Here is a 24600-nt window from a genome sequence, read left to right as displayed (position 1 = left end):
AAACTGGACCTTGTCTTACCCTTCATAGGGAACTTGGCCTTTCATGCTTGTTTAAATAGTCTTGTCAGAGCTGGGATACAGGGCAAGAAGTCAACAACACTTTACAGGAAAAAATGTGACAACTACAGTTAAGGTGTGTGGTAAGGGTTTTGAGTGTGCTAGTCTTTAGTTTAGACTTCAGCTGTATTAGAACATGTCAAATGCAGCTGGTGGTCTCTGCTGCTGGTGGCATCGAGATGCAGCTTCGGGCTAAAGTCAACTCAGCTTTAGTGTATGTGCCTATACAATCTTTGCCATTGGCATACCCTCTTGCACAGAGTCAAATTTCATGTGATTGCCTGTCTTTTTAAACTTCACATTTGATTGCACAAGTGGTGGGGACAAGGAAAACAATTTATTTTTGAGTGTTAAAAGTAACTTCATGCAGGCAAAATAATCTGGAGTATTTGATGTTTTCTTGACATAAAAAGTCATTATCTGACTCCTGCTGCAGTGAAATCTGACTATTGAATCTCATTTGTAAAGGTAAACTAAATCCCATGGCTCTGCAGGCCTATATGCAATATGTCTTCCAATGCTGTATCTTTACCTCATTACTTGCATATTAAAATTTTCAATAGTTACTGGTGATAAAAATGACAGTTCTGTTAATAGGTCAGTAACAGTGCCTTAAACCTAAGTGCTTAGAAAGCAGATTGTTTACCTGCTCATTTATTGTCAGCCTGTCTCTATAGAAGAGTTCATATTAACTTACTTAAAAATATCAGTTATTTTCTCCTCTGTCTTTGGGTGAAAGCTGCATTTTTGTCCTTTCATACCTGATGATGTGAGCTGCAATTTAGAGAGGAGCAGTGTCATGTACTGCCTACAGTTTAAAAATAATAGACCCTGGTGGGGTTTGTACAGCAATTACAAGTATTGTTCAAACTCAGTACTGTTTAAACTTGCAGAAATGGATGAAACGGGATACTGAAATGTGTATTTATTTCTGCTGTTTGGGAATCTTGGCATCCCAGCAATGAATTTTAATTCATGCAGCTGTGTGGTTATGTGTCTCAGCTTCCCAAGAAATAGTAGCTAGTGTGGGTGCTTGTGCATTGCAAAGTGGAAGCTGGCACTTGAAAGAATCTGTGCTGGGTACATTGCTGCTGCTGTTTTTATTTACACTAACGAGACCATACTCTTCTGCATTTCTTGATGTGACACGAGCAGGTTCTTGTAGCCTGGCTGGCTTCCAACTCACCTATTTTTGTACAAAGTCCGCTAGAAACAACACAAATTGTTTTAGTTCTTGCCTGCTTATTGGCAATTTCCAGACTTTTCTCTCTAGAAGGTGCCTGTTTAGTAGTAGCTCAGTGGGACTTGGTATTGTTTCTACAGCTTAAGGCTTTCTTAACTTCACTGATAGTAACTTTAAAAACATTTGGTTTTACAAATCAATTATGTATTTTCTTTCCTTTGTTTTTTGGGTTTTTAACCTGAATATAATAGAGCCAAGCTAACAGAGCTAGTTTGGACTATAGCCTCTTTCTACTTTTTAATTTGCTGGCTGTTAGTTCACACATAGAGGCTGATCAGCATGTGTGACAAGTTGAAGTAGAAATGACTCAGAAAAATACTTGCAGAGTGTGATGATTATTCCTCATAAACTTAACTGGGTGTTTGTGCATACAAGCGTCCTGTGCTGCTGGCCCTCCTGCATCCTCCTGCCCTCCTTCTGGGGAGTAGAAAAGGCAAGCCCTATTTCTATCTCCTTAAAATAAATAAATTTCCTGCTGCTCTCATGCTCTTCAGGCTGCCTTTTCCTGCTGCTGTAAGTGTTAAAAGTCCTGGCCATGCTGTCTGGTAAGCGAACCATGTTCTCGTCACTTGACAAAATCAAAAGTTTACCAAAAGACTTTTGAGCCAGATGTTGAGGTCTGTTGTCAAATACCCAGAAGACAGGGTCTTGTTTCTTGTACATACATTAGAGTATGTGCAATTGACCTTAAGTGACATGTCCTTTTGATGAAGGCATGGGCTAAGATTTTCCTAATTTTAGACTCAACTACCATGCTTCTCCTCTTAGATGTGGTAAGACAGAGCTGGTGGGTCCAGTAAACACAGCCAGGAGAGTATAACCACAGCATTTCAAAGAGGAGGCTGAAATAGAGTACGTGGGGGGGCAAGTGGAGTTCCTGTTCCAGCAAGAAAACTGCTGCAGTGTCTTTCTCTGTGGTTGTGTCATGTTTGCTTCAGTGTATCAAAATACTACTTTCAGAACAGTACCAAAACACAGTAAGATGGTATGCAAACTTAATGATGGGATATGTAAACATAACTGGAATTTGTTAATTTGATTTTTACAGCTTGTGTTTGTAGAGATAGAGGAATTTTGCCAAAGCCTACTTTCTTCCAAAAAAAGAGTAAGGCTTTTCACTGTTATTTATTTCCCAGGATTATGCACTGTTGGTACTTGGCCTTCTGTGGAACATCAGTCTGCTGTCCAGAATGGGAGGTGGGCAGTATATTTTCCTCAGTCCAAACACTTTCACCAAGGTGTGTTTAGAGATAAAGACCATGTAGCTTGCCAAAAGCATGGCATGATCTGAAGCAGGTTCTATTTTTTTAAGACTTATGCATAGTTATTTTTTTCTACAAGGATTCAAGCGGCTTTTCTGTTTTTATAATTTTGAATGTTTCAGTATGTTTAAAGTAAAAGAAAAAAGACAACTCTGCTCTCTTTTATCATTTTTGACTTGTGTTTTTGCCATGACAGGCACCCAACTCTTATAACTTAAAGTCATACTCATTTTAGCTTTGCTTTGCATTTCTACTGATGCTTACATCTCCCTTCTTTTACAAAGGTACAGGGCTCTAGGAAAAAACCCCAAAAGTTGTGTAGGCTAGTCAGCAGTTCAGATGAAGAAAAAATTTTTTTACCTAGTTGTTTTGGAAGTGCCTGTGTCCCCAGTTTTTGAAACTACAATTTTTTTTTTCTTTCAGTAAGGCTAAATCTCTGAATCCCTCAATAGGAGAGGGCTCTGTAGAAGCCTTCGGTACTACTAAAGAAAAGTGAAGGTGTGTGCTGTCAGGATGCACAAATCAATTACCACCTGGGACTAGGAATTGTTACTGTTTTTCAGTTTAAAGGGAGGCTGCTTTGGCCTGTGTGCTACATCCCTGAGATCTCTCAGCAAGTCTGCAGATGACACAAAGCCGGAGGAGTGGCTGGTAAGCCAGCTGGGGGCACTGCCACACAAGGGGAGCAGGACAGGCCCAGGGAATGAGGCAGGAGGAACCTCATGCAGCTCTACAACGGGAATCACCACTCCTGCTCCTGGGCAGGAATCACAGGCTGGGTGGGAAGCAGCTGCCCCGAGAAGGACCTGAGGTAGAAGCTGTCCATGAACCAGTAACGTGCCTTCATGGCCAGAGAGGCCAACAGCCTCAATCTGGTTAAAGGGTGCAGAGCTACTACTTGAACTAGTTAAATATTAAGAACTGAAGAAGTTGTAGAGAAGAGCACCTGGATTAGCTCATCCTTGTGGAGGACTACACTAATCATCTCTACCCTTCCCACTGCCTTGATTAGGAGGACTAGGACTCTTTCTCCTCCCCTTCTCTTGTTCTATCCAAGAGGAGCAATGGGAAGAAAGCTGGATTGGCTTTTGCAGAGCTAAAGATGTCTTTCAGAGAAAGCCTCGAGACTTAGCAATCTTTGCTGCAATGCAGGGCAATAGCTGGAAGCAAAGCCTAGGCAATCTTTCTAGTAAAGAAAGATGGCAGGGTAAGATTCCTTCTAAGGCACTTGAGTATGTGCTTTATAGTGATGATTGAGACTAACTCGCACACCCAAGTTGCTCTCTACATGTCCAAAGACAGACTCTTCTGTTAATGCCTGAGTCTCTGAAGACCCCTATGGATCTCCTAAGAGATGTGCTTGGAGGGACAAAAAGGATCAGAAGCCTAAAAGGCAAATTTTCTGAACTACCTGTAAGTAGAAAGTGGTTAAATTACGTGCATTTCCTCACCAGCCAGGACAGCAGACAAAAGTATTTGAAAGACTGAACAGCCATAACAAGTACATTTGTCAGATCACTCACTTCAGCACGTGGCTTTTGGCTAAAAAAAAAAAGAAAAAGAAAAAAAAAAAAAAACAACCAAAACCCCAGTAACAAAACCACAAAAAACCCAACCAACCAAAAAAATTCCCCAAACCAACACATGAACGGTTTTGCACACTTCATTAAGATGAGCACAAGACCAAGCAGTTTGAGATCTGAGGCTGCTATGTGCTTGCTATAATATGGCATCTTTCAGAAACAGAAATGATAGCAAAAAAAGCTACAAAGTCACTGACAGATGGCCAAAGCAGTTGTATAGTTAACGCCTTAATCTATTTTTAGATTTTGTCTAACTCCTGTTAGACAAAATCTAAAAATAATTTTTAAAATGTAATGATAAGGTAGGAATTGATTCCAGTACACACACACTTTTCTGTCCATATCAAGGCATTTTATTGAGGTATAAACTTTGCAGAAGATGAGGTAACAATTTGCATAGGACTTACACAAAATAACTTCACAATTAAAATTTAATTGGCATTAACTACTGTATGTGGAGGATTGATAATTCCTGCTTGTTAAATTCTCCTCACCGCACAGTTCTGTTAATGCTAGTGGTAGAACCATGTAGTATAAGGTACAGCAGTTGTGGGTAATTAAACCAGTCTGAGAATGCTTTCATGCAAACATTGCAGCTGCTTTTCATCAGCTGTTTGTCCAGGGATGACTGAGACAGACAATGCTTGCTGCAGCTTAAAGTAAGCTGGCCCAATTCAAGAAAAGGGATGCTAATGTTCTTGCAGCAGTGACAGTGGGGTGAGTAAGTGTGGTTTTATTGTACAGGGGGTTACTGAGCTTTTTACTTGTTTAAGAAAACTTTTTAAATTTTTGGAATAAAAAAGCCCCTGGTTGTTAAGTTACTTTGAATTTGGCACTTGAGTTTTAAGTTGTCGGGTTTGTTAAGGCTAAAACATGCAAGTCTTGATAAAGATACATTCTTGTGTTATTAAACACTCCTCTTACACACTTACATGAAAATAACTTCATGCTCTATTTCCTCAAGTTCAGATTTTAAGAAATTCCATCAGTGTATCTTTAGTATAGCCATTCAAGCTTGCAAAATAATTTCACAGAAAGTTGTCTACAAGAAAATTCAGTTACTATCTGACATGTTTTAACATTCCTTGCTGGTGAAAGTCAATATTCTAAGACCTAGTAGCAATTCCTGCAAGACAGTAAGAATCACGGTTTCATTAGAACTATACTATAAAATGTACACAAGCATATACAGAAAATTAACCAGACAAATATCAGTTGCCCATTGAAGTAAATTTTCTAAACCAATTCAAAAACATTATCAAAATACAAAACCAGCTTAAAAAAATAGCCTGAGGTAAAAGTTAAATGCACATAGCAATCTCTTCTTTAAAAAAATAGCTGTATTGGAATTCTAGGTACTTTGAAAGTAACTTATTGTCAATAAAAACTTTTGCTAACCATTGTAAAGAGTACTTCAACTAATACAAAACTATATAAACATTGAAAAAGTACAATACTGTACTTCCTTTTAAAAATACGTAGTTATGACAATTTAAACCTTTACCATACAAGCAGTTAACTGGCTTTGGATTAGCTGCTACTGTTGTCCATGCAAGAGCCAGCTAATTCTGGGTGCTGCTGACTTTCAGCTGTGCTAGGACAAGGGACTCTACCATGTCCATTTGCCTGAGTAAGTCGTTGGCTGTAAAACAAAATGTAGGCTTGAGCCTTGCATACTTCTTCCATAGTGCACATGTTGAGTTTTGAATCATTGCAGTGTACCCAAAATCCTGCAATAAGGAAATATACCAGAAAAAAGAGAGTCATCAGGACACTGATTTTAAGTAATTGCATCATATTTAATAATTAATTACTGTTTGGTCCTATTTAATGAGTTGTGTACAAACAGTAAACTGTTTCAGTTGATCTGGTTTATTTACCTCAATGTGTTAAAAGCCTAGCTCAGCTTCCTCAGATTTACAAGAGAGTTTATAGCTAGAAAACATTTAACACAGCAATACAAAAACTGAACTGTTGCTCTACAGAGCTGCACTTCCCCTTTCAGGCAGATCAGCTACAATTGATTCCCTTTTGCTTTGGAGAAAAGACTCTCCTTGTATCAGTTTAGAATTAGGAACACCCCTTTCTCCCTCACTTCTCATTTCCCAGCTGGTTCCTACCTCCTTCAGAATTGTAGCAGTAGGCAGTGTAGTGCCCTGAGCCAAATCCTTTCCCGTGATGCATTACCACAGCGGACAAGTCGTAGATGAAGCAGTCAGGCAGGAGAGACTTGAGGGATTCCCTGCAGCAATAAGGCTCCATGTTTAGCATTTGATCAAAACTAACATGTACACCAATCTTCTCACGGTGATTGCGTCCTGACCACCTGGAAAGTGAAATCAAATGAAAACTTATGGTTTTTTTAAGGAAAGAACACAGCATTCTGAATTATGTTTGAACACAACATAATATTTTCACTATTATTCTGTGCACAAAAAAAAAAAATTCTAGGGTTTTTTTTTCTAAGCTTCCTCTTTCACTTCTTTATTTCAAGGCCTGTTAAATGTGTCTAAGGTACCTACTGTTCTCATCTTCTGAAACATCTATCTTAAAATCTGCACAGTGGTGAGTAGGAAGTATTTCCCACCTGCTATAGCTCCTTGGTATTTCTCATTTATTCTATCTCATTTTCAGTTTCCTTTGTATGAGGGACAGATGGTACTGATGCTGTGCTATGAGTTCACAGAGATGCAGTGTCCACTTCCCTTCTCTGAGGCTAAATATATTTACGTATTTGGATACAGGATTGTGATCTGAGACTTCCACTGAATACAGTCCAGGTTTGTGCAATAGTGATTATCAGCATCCTACTCTACCGCAAGATTAATTTTTACCAAGAGAGTTCAGAGCAAGGTTAGTAGGTTTTGACTGAAAGCAAGGATAAAATACTTTTGGTACTAAAGTAGCAAGTACTGAAATCCAAAAAGTTAAAAGTTAAAGTTTTAAATTTATAACATATCTTACTGATGTTTCAGGTGAACAAGGAAAAGAAGTTTCTAGTAACTATTTCTCACCATACTAGTAAAGGGAAATGAAACTGATGCTGAAATACATTGATCCTAAGCAATGGTAGAGCAAGACTGAATCTGTCAGTTTGCAACACTTTTTGTTGTCGTACTACTCACCTAAACCGTTTAAGGTGTAATCTGAGAACCTGAGGTAGTCGACACACCATAAGCTGCTTCTGAGCTTCTGTGAGTATAACTGGTTTAGAAGAAAACTTCCTTCGTTTTGCTGAGGTCAAACACACAGTTACACAATACAAATCTTGGTAACAGCCTGGTATTTCAGTCTAAGATTTATCCACAGAATTTGTGCAGACCTAAATATTTATGGTACATGCCTCCTTAAAAAGGATACACTCTGAGAGCCTTTTGCAATGATTATTTTATGATGCAAGTAGAAAACACTTGTGGTCACTTACATTAGTCACCTTAACTTAAAAAGGTGATGGCTTCTTCAGCTGGGAGCACTAGAAACCCCACTAGTGTGCCATAAAACTGTATCCAAATGAAGAATCACACTTCAAAACATCTTTTGAAAAATTTAATTTTCTAGGAGGCAAGTAACAGTTGTCAAGTGACCACAGCAGGATATAAGAAGAAGGTCTTTGTTGGCAATATACATTTAAGACTTCTATACCTGCACTGTCAGTTTATATTTTACACAGAGAATGTATGCATGAGTACATACTGCCTTTACTCACTGTTGCACTGATCACATGCATATATCTTTCCTTCCAAAGCTTCAGTTTCTGTAAACTTGGCCAGCATTTCTGTCAGCAGACATGGATACTGAGATGACATCTCCTTGCCATTGCAGTGATACCTCTCGGGAAACTCCAGGGACAGGTCCCAGAAAGGTTCTATGGTATTTGATTTATTGTCACAGGCAAGGCATGTAACCTGTAAAAAAGATATTTCACCAGCTGCTTACACTCAAAAATGTACTTTGCTAAACATGTACCATAACATAGCTCTAAAAAGAGATTCTTTTTCCTAGAGATAACCAAGGGTAACCAAAGGCAAGCCAAAGTCATTTCCCAACAGAGATGATACACCTAATTTCTCTTCTCTGAAGCAGCATGTCCAAAACTGTTATCACAAACAAGTAAGTGTTCCTATGTTTTACTGAGAAACAAAAACAGTTTCAAAATGTTCTGTCTGGGACTGTCCAAAAGAAAGCAGCTGGTGAAGTCTCAGGAGTCTTTTCTCAAAAAGGAAAATTTACATGAGAAATTATAATATAGGTTAATTTATAAATAAATCAAAATAAATCAAAACCACACACACACACAAAAGAAAAAAAAAAAGAAACAGCTGGGGATTTTAAAGTCATATCCTTCTTACTTTGTTAAGTCTTCCAGGGAAGCCTGGATTAGGAAGCACACTTCTTCAAAGAAAAATTAACAGGTAAAAATAATTTATTTCTTCTTTCAGTAAGTGGATCCATCGTCACACTAGGGAAAGGACAAGCAGTAAGACAACATAAATAAAATGTAAAGAAGTGAAGTGAGTCAACCTGGAAAATGCAGATACTACAGGCAGGAGACAATTTATTATAACATTCAATACTTAGGAAAATTAGTTAAAAGCAGTAGCTCTTCTAAGCTGGAAAGACAACACATTAGGTGTTGCATGCTTCCTATTTAGGAAAATACCACAAGTTGTTCGGAACAACTAACACAAAGACATAGTAATAAAGGAATGAAAATTCGTGTGACATCCAAAAATTGTTATTTCACAGGGACCCCTTTATACTGCTGCTGCCCTACACAAATTTAGTGTAGTTCTCTTCAGTTTGGTTAGTAAGCCTACACAAGTGTGAAAGTACACTCGATTTTGTTCAGATGCTCCTTTGTTTTCCTCTGAAGGTTTGCTGTTAGGTAATTATTCACCCTGCTTTGGTATTTCATGATCATTAATATAAGGCCCTATCTGTCACCTCATGGTATCTTCCTCTTAGGTGTTCTTGTAACTGCACTCAGTATCTGCAACAGCTTATACTCCATCTCTGCACTAGCCACCGAGGGCACATGTGGATTTGTGTCCCAGTATGAACATTCAGCAGTGCAGTTAGGAAAGCTGTTAACTGCTTTAAATTCTAAGATGAAAATGCCACTGCCTTGTTCTTACAAAACAAAACTTCAAAACTTACATGGCAGAAAAGAGGAGATTCTTCTGTTTTAATTTACACTGTCAGGAGCGTCTTTTGCAAGTGCTAACATCTGGCAACGTTTCAAAGCCACAAATTATTAGTAATTCAGAGCTGAAATCTAGATATGGGAGACAAAACGGTATGTTTGGCCACAGTTCAATCACACTCCAGCTTAATCCCAGAATGACCAATAAATTTCTGCTGTACAAATGGGTAATTTTGTTGGGCCAAAAGTTTATTTAATTGATGAGTTACATAAGAATTTGCTTTGCATGAATGTACACTTAAGATTGAGGAGCTAAGGATGTGAAACATACGTGACTCCAACACAGATAATTTTAACACATTTTGAGGTTTTAAATTTAGTGTATTATATTAATAATCTAGGTTAAGATCTTCTTTCCCAATTAGCTAATGAGTACCATCCCAGAGAAAAAGACATGAATAATAGACTCAGCTTCCAGTTTCTCCCAGTCAAAAAACCTGAAGAACACAGAAAACAGATGCAATAAATCTGCTATTCATCTCATCATGAACTGTAAACAAAGCTGATTATGGGGACAAAACCCTGTACTGATACACAGCTGCACTTATTTCCTCAAATCCAAGCCAGTCCTCACTGCAGCAGAGTTAAACTCTGGGATTTCTGTAGCTGCCAGCAGCGTGGCAACCAACCCGACACACCCGGGCAAGAGCACCCAACCCCATCAGCCCCTGTGCGCTCGCTGCTCCTCCACGAGGGGGGAAAGGACAGCCAAGCACGGCTGCAACTAGGGTGAAGTGCTTTTCCTTGCCAGGCCTGGGCTTACCAACTGGCTTACTCAAAAAGCAGGAGGATTCCCAGCCTTCTGTGGAATTCATCTGCACTGGCCTGTCCACTGGCATTGGCTTTGTGACATTCCCATCACTCTTCTTTCTGTCCTAAATAGGACTCCTCTATCTCAACACTCCATTATCATTCACACAGTGCAACCCAGATTTTCTTTCTCCATGAGAGGAGCAGAAATTGTAAAAACTGTTCAAAAGTTGGTTGAGATTTTACAAAACACAAAGCAAACCCCAAATATGAACGCAAAGGGCAAAAACTTTATGCATTTGTCCAGTGTAACTTTGTATAGTATAAGTACACACAACAGTAATAGGGGAGTCTACTCTAGCAATCTGGTTAGTGATGTCTTTCTTTATGATTATACTTCATAAATCCAGGGTTTGATTCCACCTTCCCTTTGTAATTCAGAACTCCTATTATAAGAAGATTTGATGCTGTCATTTATAGCAAAGCAAATGTAAAGTTCACACTAGAGCAAAGTAAATTACAGATTTTAACTAGTCTGAAATCTCTACCTTATGTTCTGCCCTGACCACCCTCTCATGCCTTGGAACACTGGTACTAAATACAATTGTTTGGTTTAAGCTTGGTATTCAATCATGGGCCAAAGGCCAGACTGAAAAGAGCGGGATCAAATTGCTTGATTCAAGCTAAGCATGGAGACTACTCAGACAAGCATCATTGTGGCCGCAATAACGTGACAGACAGCCACTGCCCTGGATGGCATTCAGTATAAATGCAGCCAAAGAAAATAGTTAACATATTGCTGCAGAAAAAGCCAACTTCATCATCAACTGTTTTGCCTATGTTCCCTGCACTTGCATGGAAGAAAGAAAACTCTTAACCACCTCTGCCCCAACTCTATTTTTTCCTTTGTCGTTTTTAAGAAGAGTAAAATAGCCAGTCCCATTTTTGTGCTTTCACTAAATGAGACATATATATAATGATTAATAATTCAATTTTTGCACCGGAAAGTAATTGAAGTTGAAGGGGATCTCTGGAATACAGCTAAAATGCAGAATTCCTATGACAGTATAAAAAAAACCCAACTGAACTTTGTAGTGATAAGCATACAGTATCCTCAAAATTATCTTTATCTTTTTAGCAGAATAACATAAAGCATAACCACAGGTAACTGTAGTCCATGATTCAATGGCCTCTTATAGATTAATTTAAAATCTTACTTTCATCTAGTTGGAAAACAACTTGACAATCATTTTGGAGGTCAGGCTAAACATAAAAACACAAAGACTAACACCAAAATACAGAAATCAGTATATATTACATCAACTGGTTTAAGGGCAAATTGTCCCATTACCTGCCTGAAGTTCTTTTCTTTCTAACAGTCTGTTCAGTGGGAGACTTAATACCCAGCAGCACACAGATCACCCTCAGCATTCTCCCCCAAACTCTTAACAGTCTCACAGCATACTACCCAAAACTGAAGGCTTTCAAACAACTCAAAAATCACATTTCCCCTTTTCTCAGACAATCTGTCCTGAAATATGCCTTAAGAATAGTTTACATACTACACTGGTAAGAACCTACTTCTCTCCTCAAGACCTGGCATGTTTGTTTCTCTGATCACCGCACACTGTTATTCTGCCATGCTGAGCAAGAGCAGGGAGAAGCATTTTGCTCAGATTCCATCTTAAAAATTATCAGGAAGTAATCAAACTGCTTAGGAAGTTTTAAGCATGCCTAGAGGTATCAGAAGCTAGTTCCTACCAGGCATTGCTATAAAAAATATTGGAGCCAATTTTTCTGAACTCTGAGAAGTCTGCAGAAGACACAAAACAGGAGGAGTGGCTGGTAAGGCTGGCTGGGGGGCACTACCACCCACTGGGAATGGGACAGAGCCTGGGAATGGGACCTTATGCAGCTCTACAAAAGGAAACACCACGTCCTGCTACTGGGCATGAATCATCCAGGCACCAGTACAGGCTGGGTGGGAAGAGAGGACCTGTGGGACAAGCTGCACAGGAGCCAGAGATGTGCCCTTATGGCAAAGGAGGTGAACAGCCTCTGGAGCTGCATTCTGCAGAGCATCACCAGCAGGTCCAGGCAGGTGATCCTTGCCCTCTCCTCAGCTCCCATACAGCTGAAGTGCTGGGCCCAGTGCTCAGAAAAAAGGGAGACATGGATATGCTGGACTGAGTCCTACAAAGGGCCAGGAAGATGACGAAAGGCCTTGGACATATCTGACATTTGAGGAAATGCTGAGAGACCTGAGACTGTTCAGCCTGGAGAAGGAAGCTCAAGGTGGATTTTATCCTTGTACAAGAATTTCTTTTCATATGATTTCTGAGTACATGTGGCACACAACAAAATCTGCTATTTCAATTTCTGGATTTTAAGAAACACACCTGTCCCCTTCCTAGCTTAATATGGACAAAGTTGAAATAAAGATACTTTAAAAATTGTTGCATACTGTGCTATTTAGTTGGTACCATTTAAAAAAACACAAGCCAAAAAACTCTTGAGACAACAGCTAACATACTTGAGCTCTTGAAGTGTACTTTAGAGATCAGTGAGGAGGTGTGGATCACTGCCACATGAGCTCACAGCACAGAAGTTTCTCCTTTCCCATTGAAGGACTGAGGACAGGAGACAGTAAGTACCTTCCACAAGAGTACAAGCACTGAGGAAGTGAAAACAACTAGAGTTTTAATAGACATATTGGGATCTCCTCAGAGTCCCAATGGGTTTGAGAGGTATGAGCCACTTTCTCCAATCGCTAGGAGCAGGAAGACTACCTCGTGAAGACAGAGCAGAGAGGAAGGGCTTTGCACCCACAATGCAGATCTTTACTTCTCTTAGATGTACCAGGTATTGCAGTTTCACAGTACTGCAAAGTAAAAAGCTGAAATCCTAAAACAAGTATCAGAATAAATATAAAATAAAAAAACAGAGGCAATTTGCTTATGCTATTCCTGGAGTTCCTCATTGTCTAGTTTAGTACTCCATAAAATAGTAAAGTATTTCAAGCAGCAGATGAAGAAAACTTACTTTAAATCAGCTGAGGAAACAGCAAAACATAAACAACTACCTCATATAAAATGTTCAATTGTTTTGACATCACCCAAAACTTTTTCTAGTTATCAAAAAGCACAAGATTCTCAAACACTCAATTCTCTGCTTTCTTAATCTTAGATCCTAAATTCAGTTAGTGCTGAACCAGGCAGCACACCAATAGCAACAGACTGATGGCAAACTCAGGATTATGACTTCCCTTTAAGTTAAATTAGAACTAGAAGAAGGAGGGAAAAGTTGAGCTGCACATGTGAAAGTAATGTGATACCTAAGTAAACACACAGCTTTATCAGCACTGTAAGGGATCCTCTGTGTTCTTTATCAAGAGTAGCTCATAGTATTCCTGAGGTTTGAAGGTCAGGAAGATTAACTTCATGGCACTTGAGTATCTCACAGAATCAAGTATCTTGAACTTTTATTTTCTGTACAAAGGGCCAGTAAGTATGGTAATGTTTTAGGGATTCTAAAATGGAAGGCAACTGCACACAGAAACACACGTCCCAATTCCCCTTTCTCAATGAAGTAAGATGTAACTTAACACGCCACAATAAAATCCCATCTTATTAAAAATAAGGGCAGCTGGGAACAGCTCCAATTATCTTCTAGAGAGAAACTGTAATACTGTCACAGCATTACTATATTTATTTTAATTCCTATGTTTATCACAGTTTTACTTATCTTGTAGGTAGATAAAGTTAAGCATGTAAGGACTAAACATACACTCATTGCTTTTAAGAGCTGTCCAAGATGCAATGACACAGCAAGAAGTTTGGGGTTTTTTTTCCAGCCCTGCATGGGTGTCTCTTGCCTTTTCTGTTAACTTCATTAAAGCAGTTTTGACAAACGCCTAGTGAAATCATGATGTAGGAATCTTCCTGAGGAAAGGAAAATAATTGCCTAACAAGAGTTTTTAAGAGTTCATCTTTCTATGTGCAAACACCAAGGACTAAATCATTAAGATGACCTGAATATATTTTACAAGGAAGGAATTTAAATCTTCAGGGCTCACCTTTTCCTTATAATATTTATCATGTTCAAAACCACAAGTACAGATTAAACTAAAAAAAAAAAAAAAAAAAGGAGTGGCAAAAGACAAAGGGAACACTGGGAGGGGTAAAGTGTTGAACAGTCCATGGGAACTGCCTAATGAGCCAGGGAGAAACTACTAGATAACAGCCTCAATACTCTTTTTCTTGCTCCTCTCACTTCAGCGAGGCATTCTTGAGTTGATCAAGGCTGTATTCTGCACACAGACATGGAGCAGCTGCAGTAAGAGCTGTATGTAGCCACAGAAGTCAGAGGATACCTCAACACTGCCTAATTCCCTTTCTGGTTTACTCAACAGTGTGGAAGTGAGGATTTTTTTTTGTTTTGTATTGGTTTTGTTTTAGTTTACTCATTAGAGAATTCTCACTACTCCTCCTGGTTTCAGGAAGGTGGGAGGGTTTCTTAGTCACAAACCTCTCCATATAAAGCTAAAAATAGTGAAAGTAGTTATTATTGAAATGATGTCGTGTCTATTTAGAGCCTTGAAAATTCTTACTAAAGCAATGAATCCTGTAAGGAGGGTTGCAATGCAAGAAAACCTTGTCACTTTTCCTAAAAAAATAACCTTATTTTGCTGGCAAAATTGCTACTTTGGAGAGGAATGGAATTTTCAAACAAAAAACTCCTTAATGACATAATATACTAAACACTTCCCGTTGTGCAACACTGATACAAGATATCTAGTGCCCAAGGAAAGGAAGTATGTCACAGAAGTGCTCCTACTCTGGGACAGGCAGAAGGTAGCTGGTGATCCAGTTTCATTGATACATCTAACAGTTTCCAGTAGTTTCATAAAACCTGAAATGACTGAGGGCTGACATATGCTGCAAACAACCCTGTTACCTTCCTATGATACAGAGATCGTAGCAGTAAACAATCCTACCTTAGTCAAAAAACACTTGGATTTCCAGTTTTACATATTAAAACATTAAACCATCAATCAAATAGTCAGAATACCAGGACGAGACATTTTTGTGTTAAGCCTTTTCTTTACACACAATATTCACCAAACACTTCCACACTCCCTCAGTTAACATGTTCATGTATACTACAAATCCATTCCAGGAGCCAGGAACTTCCCAACTTCTGTTCCTGCTGCAATGTGGTTAGTTTTTAGATTAATTCAACAGAAACAAGCATTTGTTCAGTTAGTATTCAGACATTTATACACACTTTTGGGATATGCATAATAGCAGTGAACACACTGAAATCACTTAACAATGAGCTGACAAGTAGGGGGAAGAAAAAAGGAGCCATGCAGAAAGAAGGAGAACCACCATTGCCTCCACCCCACAAATTTGGTTCCTGTGTTGACAGAGCCTTCTGTATCTTTGTGTTGCAATAGAAAAGAAGTATTAGTATTTCTGTACATAAAATCATGACATGCAATTACTCAATTACTGGTAATCAATCTCAAATTCAAGCTATTTAGTAAAACAATATCCTGTTTGACAGCCATTACCTAATCAGTTTCTACTTACACTAGATTAACCTTCCTTAACACCTTTTATCTAGTAGCACTATAGTGATAAGCCAGATACTTGAAATTGTAAATTCTTCATTCCATCCCAGTAGGTAGAGAGGTGTGTTTTAAAATAACAAATGTAAGACTTTTATGATTAACAGGTGTATTGGGTTTGAATGGCCTAGTTTTTGGTAGCAGGAGGGCTACAGGGTGGCTTCTATTCAAACTGAAATATTTCTTCTGAAACTGTCTAACCATCCCCCCTCAACAGTTATAAATGTATAAACCTTTGAAGTATGTCCATACCTGACTGACTAGAGTAAATTCAGAACTATAAATCATTAAACACCTTAAAAAAAAGTAATCATAAAACATACCTGACTTAATAACTGTCCATGAAAAATGTTGTTAACCACATTCAAAACCTGCTTTATAAGTTTTCTTTGAGAAGCAGGGATGAGAGCTGGGTATCTGGTCCCTGTAGTCTCCAGTTCCTGCTGTACTTTATCCAAAAGTTCACAGAGAAATTCCTGAGCATCTTGTTGGGCATACCCTCTGAAGGCTGGAATTAGTCTCCACACAGAATGAAGCATGGCAAAAGGAGACACCAGTGCCCATTTGCCAGACCACATAACCTGGAATAGAGTATGCAACTCATGACAGAGAGAAATATGCTTTGAACTGGGCTCCCTGGGCTGAATAAGTTCCATACTTTTTGATGCTCCTCCACTTAATCCAGAGGATAAACTAGGCCGCCTCACAGAATATGATCCTTTTACTTTCTCTTGGTTTTCATTCACGTGTAATGTTGAGGCAGCTATTGACAAGTGTTTAGACGAAGATCTTGTTTTACCATTGCTTGCTGTTGCCAGCAGTTCCTGAGTTTGGTTGAGATCAAGCTTTAAAAAGCATTCTCGAAAAATAAGTAAGTGACTTAATACCTGCAGGACAGAATTCATATAGCATGTGTTTCCCAGATTTCTCAGTCCTGTTACTCCAGGAGTCACTGTAGGCCTTCGTTTAATTGGAGAGTCACTTATTTTTTTCAATCTCAGTTCTTCTGAGGTATATGTTTCTTTCAACTCTGCCAAAAATTCCACATTCTGTGATGTTTTTGGAGGGCGGGGTTCTGGTTTTGAGGACATTCTAATCTGATTTTGTAAACGACTGCTCTTTCTTGGAGGCATCTTTTCCATCTCTGCTTTCAGCTCACGCTTTCGTTCTTGTCTCCTCTTCCTAGCTTCATCCTTTTTTAGCTCTGCTTCTTCTTGACGTCTTTCTTCTTCCAAAATCCTTTTTCCGGTAGGCGTCAGCTCAAGCCACGATCTGAATACTTTGCCGAGGACCGCACGCCGTCGGTGCCAGAGAGCCGTGAACATCCTGTCTTCGTTCCGAAGCGTGGCTTGGGCACCACCATGTGCAAGGTAGGAATCATCACTGGTACCCATAGAACGCAAAGTCCTCCCACTTCGAGTAGTGCACTCATAGTTTTGACTCTTGATTGCACTTAACGTACTCCGCAAGAGTTTTAAGTCGCCGGTGGCGTTGTCATTGAGAACATAATCGTCGCAGAGATAGCAGAAAACATACAGCTCATTAACCTCTAATGCCACTGGGTGGCTGCTCTCCTGAAAGTGCTTTAGTGCATGCTCTTCGATGTATCTTCCACACGCCACGTGCGAGCAGCTGAGGCACGCCCACACGGACTCCGTAGTATTGCAGTCCATGCAATGCCATTTCTGAGGGTTGAGAATGGAGTGATCTTGGGCCAGTCGCAGACGTCCTACGTGCTTACACTTATCCATGGTTAAAACTGAAATTGCAGAAATATGCTGGCAAAACACATCATCCAAACTATTTTCTGCCCATGATACTTCAATCTGCAACTAAAAAAAAAGAAAGTTATAGTTCATAAATATCCAACCGTATCCCTTTTACAGGAGTCAGTGTACCAAATTCATATCAAGATGAAGATCACTATCATCATCCAGCTGAGTCCCACCAAACACGTGAAAGAAATCAGTCACGTGGAGCCACACACATACTCAACACCTTCAACAGTAGTTCCACCTTCACACTAAATTGCCTGGGAATATAAACCACTGTTTATATTCCCAGTGCTTTGTGGCTCAGGACTGAAGCATACTAGCTACACTTTAGGCCTGGTTTGGGTTTTTTTATTAAGGGGCACTGATTTTGTTAAAAGATGCTGTTACAGAGTTCCCACTTAGAGTGGGAAAGGCTCTTCAGAGAAGCTGCGGATGCCCCCATCCCTAGAACTGTTCAGAGCCAGGTGGGATTGGACTTTAAACAACTGGATCTAATAGGAGGTGTCCCTCCACACAGCAGGGGATAGGAATACAGGATCTTTATGGTCCCTTGCAACTCAAACCATTCAGAGATTCCAAAATTCTCCTATTAATTCTACCCCTAAGCATATAGGTGCAGAAGTACAAAGTTCACTTAAATTTATTATGTTTACACAGCGACAACAGTTCAGACAAATGAGGCTTTATACAACTCAAACCCTTAATTAATCCATACCTTTAATTAAATTACTGCTACTCTGTGCCCATTATACTATTTCTATAACACAGTATCTTAAATATCTACATTTTAACACATCATCCTAACACCTCTGAAAGAGTAACTCAGCAAAGCAGAACTTGATTTCTTACAACAGCAATACCAGAAGGTATTTATATCAGTTAGCACAAACTTTATAAAAACTTTCTAATTTAGCTCTTTGAAAGTTCATCTAAAAATCTGGCTAGCACTGGCTTATATGTTTTATTAAGTTTATGGCTGCATTTATTTGTTCAAAGCTGCTGTTTTTGCTTCTTCCTACAAGGTGCATTTACCCAAACCAGACAGTCTCTGATCAGCAAAAAATTAAAGAGACAGTCATTCACTCTTGTTTTTACCATTTTGACTATCTCATTAAGATGTAACATCTAGAGATAAATGATAACAGTGCTATGATGCATCAGGAAATGATTACATTTGATCTGGGGCATTTGTGCCCACCACATTGCTGACCAGAAGGGCCAAAGAGCACACAGCACCAGTACCATTATGCACAGTGCTTGCCAGATGAAACAATTGATTCACCTGAGGAGTTCAAGGCTTTGTCAAATATTCAGTCTATGCCAAGTGAGATGAGTTTGCCATTGCAAATACACGCTCTAAACCCAGCTTAGGCTGTACAGTATAAAGGTCGTGAATTCTATGCTTTACAGGTGAATAAACCATACTACAAAAATACTGAGTGATTTACACAACTCTGGATAGAACATAAAAAAACTGTATTCCTGCTATTAGCTTTAAATATGCTAATATTTATCAAATTCTACAGTTCTGAAAAACTGAATAGGTTTCTCAATATAGAACAGATGTTTAGTGTAAAATAAGCATTAGCTAGAGGGAATCCTAATGTACAATGGCATAACACCACTAAGGAAGGGAAACGAGTAAAAGGTTGCAGATGGCTAGAAAAGAAGCTCTAATTTTCATCTGGCACTTTGACAAAAACTGTTGTTAAAAGATTCAGCCAAAAATGGCTTTGTTTGGTTAACTGGCCCATGGCTAGTGCCTTTTCAAATGTTACAATACAGATACCAAGATAAGAGCTGTAATAAGTCTCTAAGCACATAATCAGCACCCAGCATTGCATGTGTTGTATAGAATTTATTCTGCAATGAAGAAAAGCTTGAACCAGCTGTAGAGAAACTAAAAAACTACACAGTTTTACACGCTCCTATTAACCTCTCACTCATTCTGGCTAAGAGTTGTTTCCAGTTCATACTGACTGCACCAAAGAATTTCAGGCACTACAACCTTTGGGGAGCCATCCAGCAGCTCCCAGATCAAGCACCAGCCACAGCGTATTAGGGGGGTGGTCGAGATCTCCTGTGTGCTATGGTCAACAGATCACAAAAGTAAGGGCTTGCTTAACTCTTTCATCTTGCTTGCACCCATAACATTCACTCCTTCTAAAAGGCAATCTTACCTGCAGGCTGCTAATTAGATTCTTTTACAAATAATCGTGGCACAGTAAGTTTGCTTTTTATATTGTCTTTATAAATAAGATCATCAGCATTATTTTATGTCTTCTAGTCTGACAACCTCTTTTCCACAAAAAAGGGGAACTTTTGTAACACTGATAAAATTCAGGATAGTAATATGTAAGTGTGCTGCAATAATTAAATATGGTATAGAGAATTTTAAGGGACAAGACTTCTCTTTGTGGTTTTGGACTAACATATATAGATTCTACTGCATAACATAGTAGTAACAGTCCTTTCCAGCAGACCAGAAAAGAACACTGCCTTCCCACAGGGCTGTCACACACAGCAATACTGTCAGTCACAGCAATCTGAGGGGTCAACTCTTTCTGGGTTTGTTGAAGTCACTGAGTAAACCTCGTGCCTTATTTTTTCTTCCTTTTAATACTATATGAGCAGATTATTTTTCTCACACTTTTAAAAACATTTTTAAGACTAAAACTGCTTACATGCCTCGGTGTAAGCAGATATTGGACTGAGGGCAAAACCAGTTCACTGATTTCTGGACAGCCACTGTGTAAATCAGGACTGCACATTCAAGATCTTCATGCAAAAGCAGCACAATTCTACGAAAGAGCAGGATCAGCACCTCGAAGGGAAAAACCTAAAGCCCCAGCTCCCCCACCAGCAACCAAGTCAGCATGACATTTTCCCACCTACATCGATGTGTGGAGAAAAGAGACAGGGTGGAAGGGGGAGGGGGGAGGAAACATGTTAGCATGGGAGAAGTCTTTCTTTGGAAAAAAGTGAAAAAATCAAAAAGCAGTTTGGTCAAAAAGACAGCAATATCTGAAAACACGGCAAAAAAGCTTAGAGTACAAAAGTGAGACCAAGAAAACTTCAGATGAATGTCAAGCAGCACACTGACATAATGAATGTTTGAAGTACTGAGACTGCATCTACCCACAACATTTAAAAACTGTACCTTAGAACCAAAACTTGGCAAAAGATCTCGGGGTAAAAAACAGGAGTGAAGTGACAATGATGGAAGAAACAGGAAAAATACTGCGTACTCATTCCCACACCTGAAAACTGCAGCTGGAATAAAACAGTACATTCTAATGCTCCGATGTTAAAATTCCCTAAAGGAGGTTATTCAGCCCTAGTTTCTGCATTCTTCTCTCCTGAGGTTCAGTTCTGTGCACACACACAAAGAAACTTTGAATTAGTTGACCAGCACTTCAGAGATCAAGCCCCCCTCTGTGTTCTTACCACAGACCTGAGCTGAAGTAGTAAGCAAAATAACAACTACTAGCATATAGAATAGTACTATTGAAAGCATTAAGTTGTCTGGAAACAGAGAGATACACAGAAGTTTCTTCTTCCACCAAAGTTTCACAAGCTAGAAATGAAGATATATAGAAAAGGACTTTTTTATTGTACCATATTTCAGCCTTACTGGCAAACTAATTCCTTTTGTTCCACTCAAGAAAGGCTGGCAAAATGTACATTTTTGGGTAATTAATGAGCTGAAAAAGCACTTGATGTCAACACCAACTTAGAAGTAATAAAAATTGATTATTTTCTTCCATTTCTGTTTCATGCAAAAAAAAATTAACATTTTAATAATTTCAGGGTGATTTTCACAGCCGAATTTATAAAACATAACTATAAACAAAAGGCTGTATTTTACCCTTAGTCACTACTTGTGTAATTTATTGCTGGACACATATATGAGACATCTCCAACATTAGACTAGAAATGCAGTAAAGAATTTTACAATTATATACACATGTGTGTGTGTGCTCTTGTGCCCCGTTTATATTCTGGCTTTTAAACCAGATGACTGTTTACCGATTCTCATCAGGTTCAGAGTACCTGCTGAATATCTGAAAACACAGGAATCATGGGTACTTAAACAACTCAAAAGTTTTAGATAACAAATTCAGTAACTAGAAGGCAGATGTACTGCTTTCCTGCTTTTTCAAATGAGTTTTCTTCAAGAAAACAACTCAACGAAACACTTATGTGCGTAACTTCCAGCTGCAGTACAGTCCTGCAGGCGTAACAATTTAGAATTGAAATCAAAGCAGCACTTCAAAAAGAAATTCTGTGAATTATTTCCGATTTCTAACAGAACAGCCTTTGACAAGAAACCCCCCAGTCTTCCTTCCTTGGAGCCATGCCATTTAACTTTTTTTGCTCTATTTTTTTTTAACCACCTAAAGAATGTACATCCAGCGTGCTGCCTAGAAGTGGCCGTCTACCCCAGAACACCACATACAGCGGTACAGCTTTTTACATTCGATGTCTACTACTGCAAATAACCGCGCGTTTCCTCCAGAGGAGACTTGACATAAACAAACAACACAGACTGAAGCACTTTCACTCAGGCACCAGGAACGCGGCACTTCTTACTGATCTGAAGTTACACTTGACAGTTCATCTCGTTTAAAGAAACGAGCATCTCTGACTGCTCTGACAGCTCCAGCTCTGACAGCCCTACAAGTACAGACACTCCCGCAAGGCTGGCCCAGGGGCCGATCCCGCAAAAGGTCCGGCGCTCGCCGGCGCACCGCGACATGGCGCGACTTCGCCTCGGCCACAACAGGCAGGAGCCGAGAGCAGCGGGCCCGGCTCACCGCCGCCCCCCGCTCCTCCCCGCGCTCTCCCTCACCTCGACGTCCTCCCGGCCCCTCAGGGACGCGTAAGACAGCGGGCCCCATGCAGGGGTTCCCCGCCACACACGGAGCGCGGCGGGAAGGCGGCAGAACCCCTGCTGCCCGGTGGGGGTGGCCGGTCCCAGGGTCCCACTTCCCCGACCCCACGCCGCGTGGTGCGCGGCTCGCCCCCGCGACAACGACCACCTCCTCCTCAGGTGTCCCTCGCGCCGCCGCTACCGTCCCTCCCCGAGGAAAATGCGCCGGTGTCTCCCGCCCCGCGCTCCCCTCCGCCGGGCACCTGCTCCCCGCAGGCCGGCCCCGGGCGGGCTGGCAGCGCCGCCGCACCGCTGCCGCTGCCGCTGCCGCTCCCGCCCGCCGGTCCCGCACGCACCCTTCACCCGCCGCCATCTTGGGCGCCCCGAGCCGCCGCCGCCTCGGAGCGGCCCCTCCGCGACGTCAGTGCCGCGCGGGGCCGCCCCCGCCCGCCCCACACCCCCGCCCGGACGGGAGCGCGGCGGGCAGCGCGGGGCCCGCGGGGAAACGCGCGGCGGTGGCGGGGGAGCGCCGCGAACATCCCCGCACTCACCCACCACCCGCACCCCCGCGGCCGCCCCGGGCCCTGCCGCTGCCCCGCACCCACCTGCCCATCGCCATGTGCCGGCGGCGCGTCTGTCACCAGATTTGTAGTGGCAACCGAAGTCCTTCCCACGTCTCCTCCCACCACCCCCGGCCTCCCACGCCCGCCGGGCCGAGCGGGCCGGTCCCGCGGGGCCGGACGCGGGAAGCCCGGTGGGAAGCGCCGGGGGGCCAGTTCCCGGAGTGCCGAGGAGTTGCCGCTGCCCGGGGCCGTGCCCGCGGGGCACCTGTTTGCCCCGAGGTGCGTCCGTACCTAGGCGGGAAGAAGCGGGATCTTAGGCTCCCCAGAAGTGGTGTCCAGATTTACTTCCTACATTTTCACCCGTGATTTGTCATTGATGGCTTCATCCTCGTCCGAGCACTGCACAGCGGGAGCTGCGTGGGCTGAGCACTGCCCTGCGGCCCAGGCCTCGCCCGGTGGCTCCCCGGCTCGCAGGTGCCACCAGGAGCCATCTCTGGCCTGGGCGCTGCCTGGACGCGACAGTCACACACCGTACCGGAGATCTCAGCCCATGGAACTCCTTCATATCATATCTTTTTGCGTGTTGTTTGCGGAAACTTCTGCAAGGCAGCTCACGTGATAAAAAAACCCAGTCTCTTATCAGGTCCTTGTTACCCATGTACTGAGTTCATTTTCAGTCTCAGGTTTCATTACAGGAACTTAAATTGGCAAAGACTTGCAAACTTACGTCCTGCAGATGTCCTGGTTTTTAAATTTGACGCTTCTTTACACTGATACTTTTAGAGCTAAAGTTTCTGAAGTGTAGCCAACTGTTTTTATCTGCTTTCCAGTTCTGCCGGCACTGAATTGATTTACACTTGTGCATGCCTTCTGCTCTGCCCTGTGTACGGGCAGGCTGCGTTTGGGGCAAGAGGAATCTGGTGAAACCCCCCCCGCTGACCGGGCAGCATCACGTTCTGCATTCATGCTGAAGCAGGCTGGCTTGTGGTTTATGTGAACCTGCTCAGAAAGTCAGTGTGCGGTGATTCTGGCCATTGTAAAATGTAGTTTGGATCTGTTATGCATTAGGATGTTTTCATGGCAGCATCAAAATCTCACACATCTGTTTTTATGTTTCTAGTTGTGTCATCAGAGAAAATGTGTTTCAGTTTAAATGTTTAAATCTATAGGCCCTGGTTGCCCCAATTCTGCTCCAGTAGTGCATTCCCATTCTTTCTGTTTCTGATGAGGCTGCTGCAATGGCATTAGCAGGATGTGGCCAAAAGGCACAATTCCATTTGTCTGCAGGGTCACTTTATCATGGTGCTTTCAGAAGTCATAAAAAATCTATACAGATAAAGCCACCAGGCTTTAAATCTGTTTCAAACTTCTAACTTTAAAGTGAGAAATACTGTTGCCTAACCAAAGTATTTATTGGAATTGTTCATACTTAGTAATTCCACACATTTGCATATCCCTATTAGGTGTTTTAAGATAACTTTAACAATTTTCAAATAACTATTTTATTAAGTTCCTATCTTCATCTTTAACACCAGCAGTTTCTTCTTGAGTCATGGTTGGCAAACTAACCGTTCCATGCTTTTTCTTGCTGGAATCTTATTACACTCACTGTCAGGATCAATCCAGTTCTGCGTGCACGCCTGAGTGTTGGTTAAGTGG

The 24600-nt window shown here is 41.1% G+C and overlaps 1 protein-coding gene across 5 annotated transcripts; it reads right to left on the bottom strand.

Moving 5' to 3' along the window:
• Positions 1 to 4475: 4475 nt before the first annotated feature.
• On the bottom strand, positions 4476 to 23523 carry USP44 (ubiquitin specific peptidase 44). 5 transcript variants are annotated; one of them, XM_059846754.1, is made up of 6 exons: positions 23233 to 23523; positions 16054 to 17562; positions 7852 to 8050; positions 7271 to 7379; positions 6266 to 6471; positions 4476 to 5875 (listed from the first exon to the last, which is right to left on the bottom strand). In XM_059846754.1, the coding sequence occupies exons 2-6, from the start codon at positions 17479 to 17481 to the stop codon at positions 5676 to 5678; spliced, it is 2142 nt and encodes a 713-aa protein (XP_059702737.1). In that variant the 5' UTR covers positions 17482 to 17562; positions 23233 to 23523; the 3' UTR covers positions 4476 to 5675. The 5 variants fall into 5 exon arrangements, with proteins under 5 accessions (XP_059702737.1, XP_059702741.1, XP_059702738.1 ...); XM_059846758.1 differs by lacking the exon at positions 23233 to 23523 and adding an exon at positions 22984 to 23082; XM_059846755.1 differs by lacking the exon at positions 23233 to 23523 and adding an exon at positions 22735 to 22819.
• Between the last annotated feature and the right edge of the window lie 1077 nt (positions 23524 to 24600).

Source organism: Haemorhous mexicanus, chromosome 5, assembly GCF_027477595.1.
Source record: "Haemorhous mexicanus isolate bHaeMex1 chromosome 5, bHaeMex1.pri, whole genome shotgun sequence".
Taxonomy (NCBI): Eukaryota; Metazoa; Chordata; class Aves; order Passeriformes; family Fringillidae; genus Haemorhous; species Haemorhous mexicanus.
The sequence above is the reverse complement of the archived record's forward strand: the minus strand, read 5'-3'. Positions and strand labels throughout refer to the sequence as shown.

What these genes read in the sequence shown, in the direction of transcription:
- USP44 (XM_059846754.1), bottom strand. Translation starts at nt 17,481, where the DNA reads ATGGATAAGTGTAAGCACGTAGGACGTCTGCGACTGGCCCAAGATCAC. An exon ending in TTACACCTTAAACGGTTTAG is followed by an intron (nt 6,472 to 7,270) that starts GTGAGTAGTACG and finishes TTCACTTTCCAG; the next exon opens with GTGGTCAGGACGCAATCACC. An exon ending in CTGCTACAATTCTGAAGGAG is followed by an intron (nt 5,876 to 6,265) that starts GTAGGAACCAGC and finishes TCCTTATTGCAG; the next exon opens with GATTTTGGGTACACTGCAAT.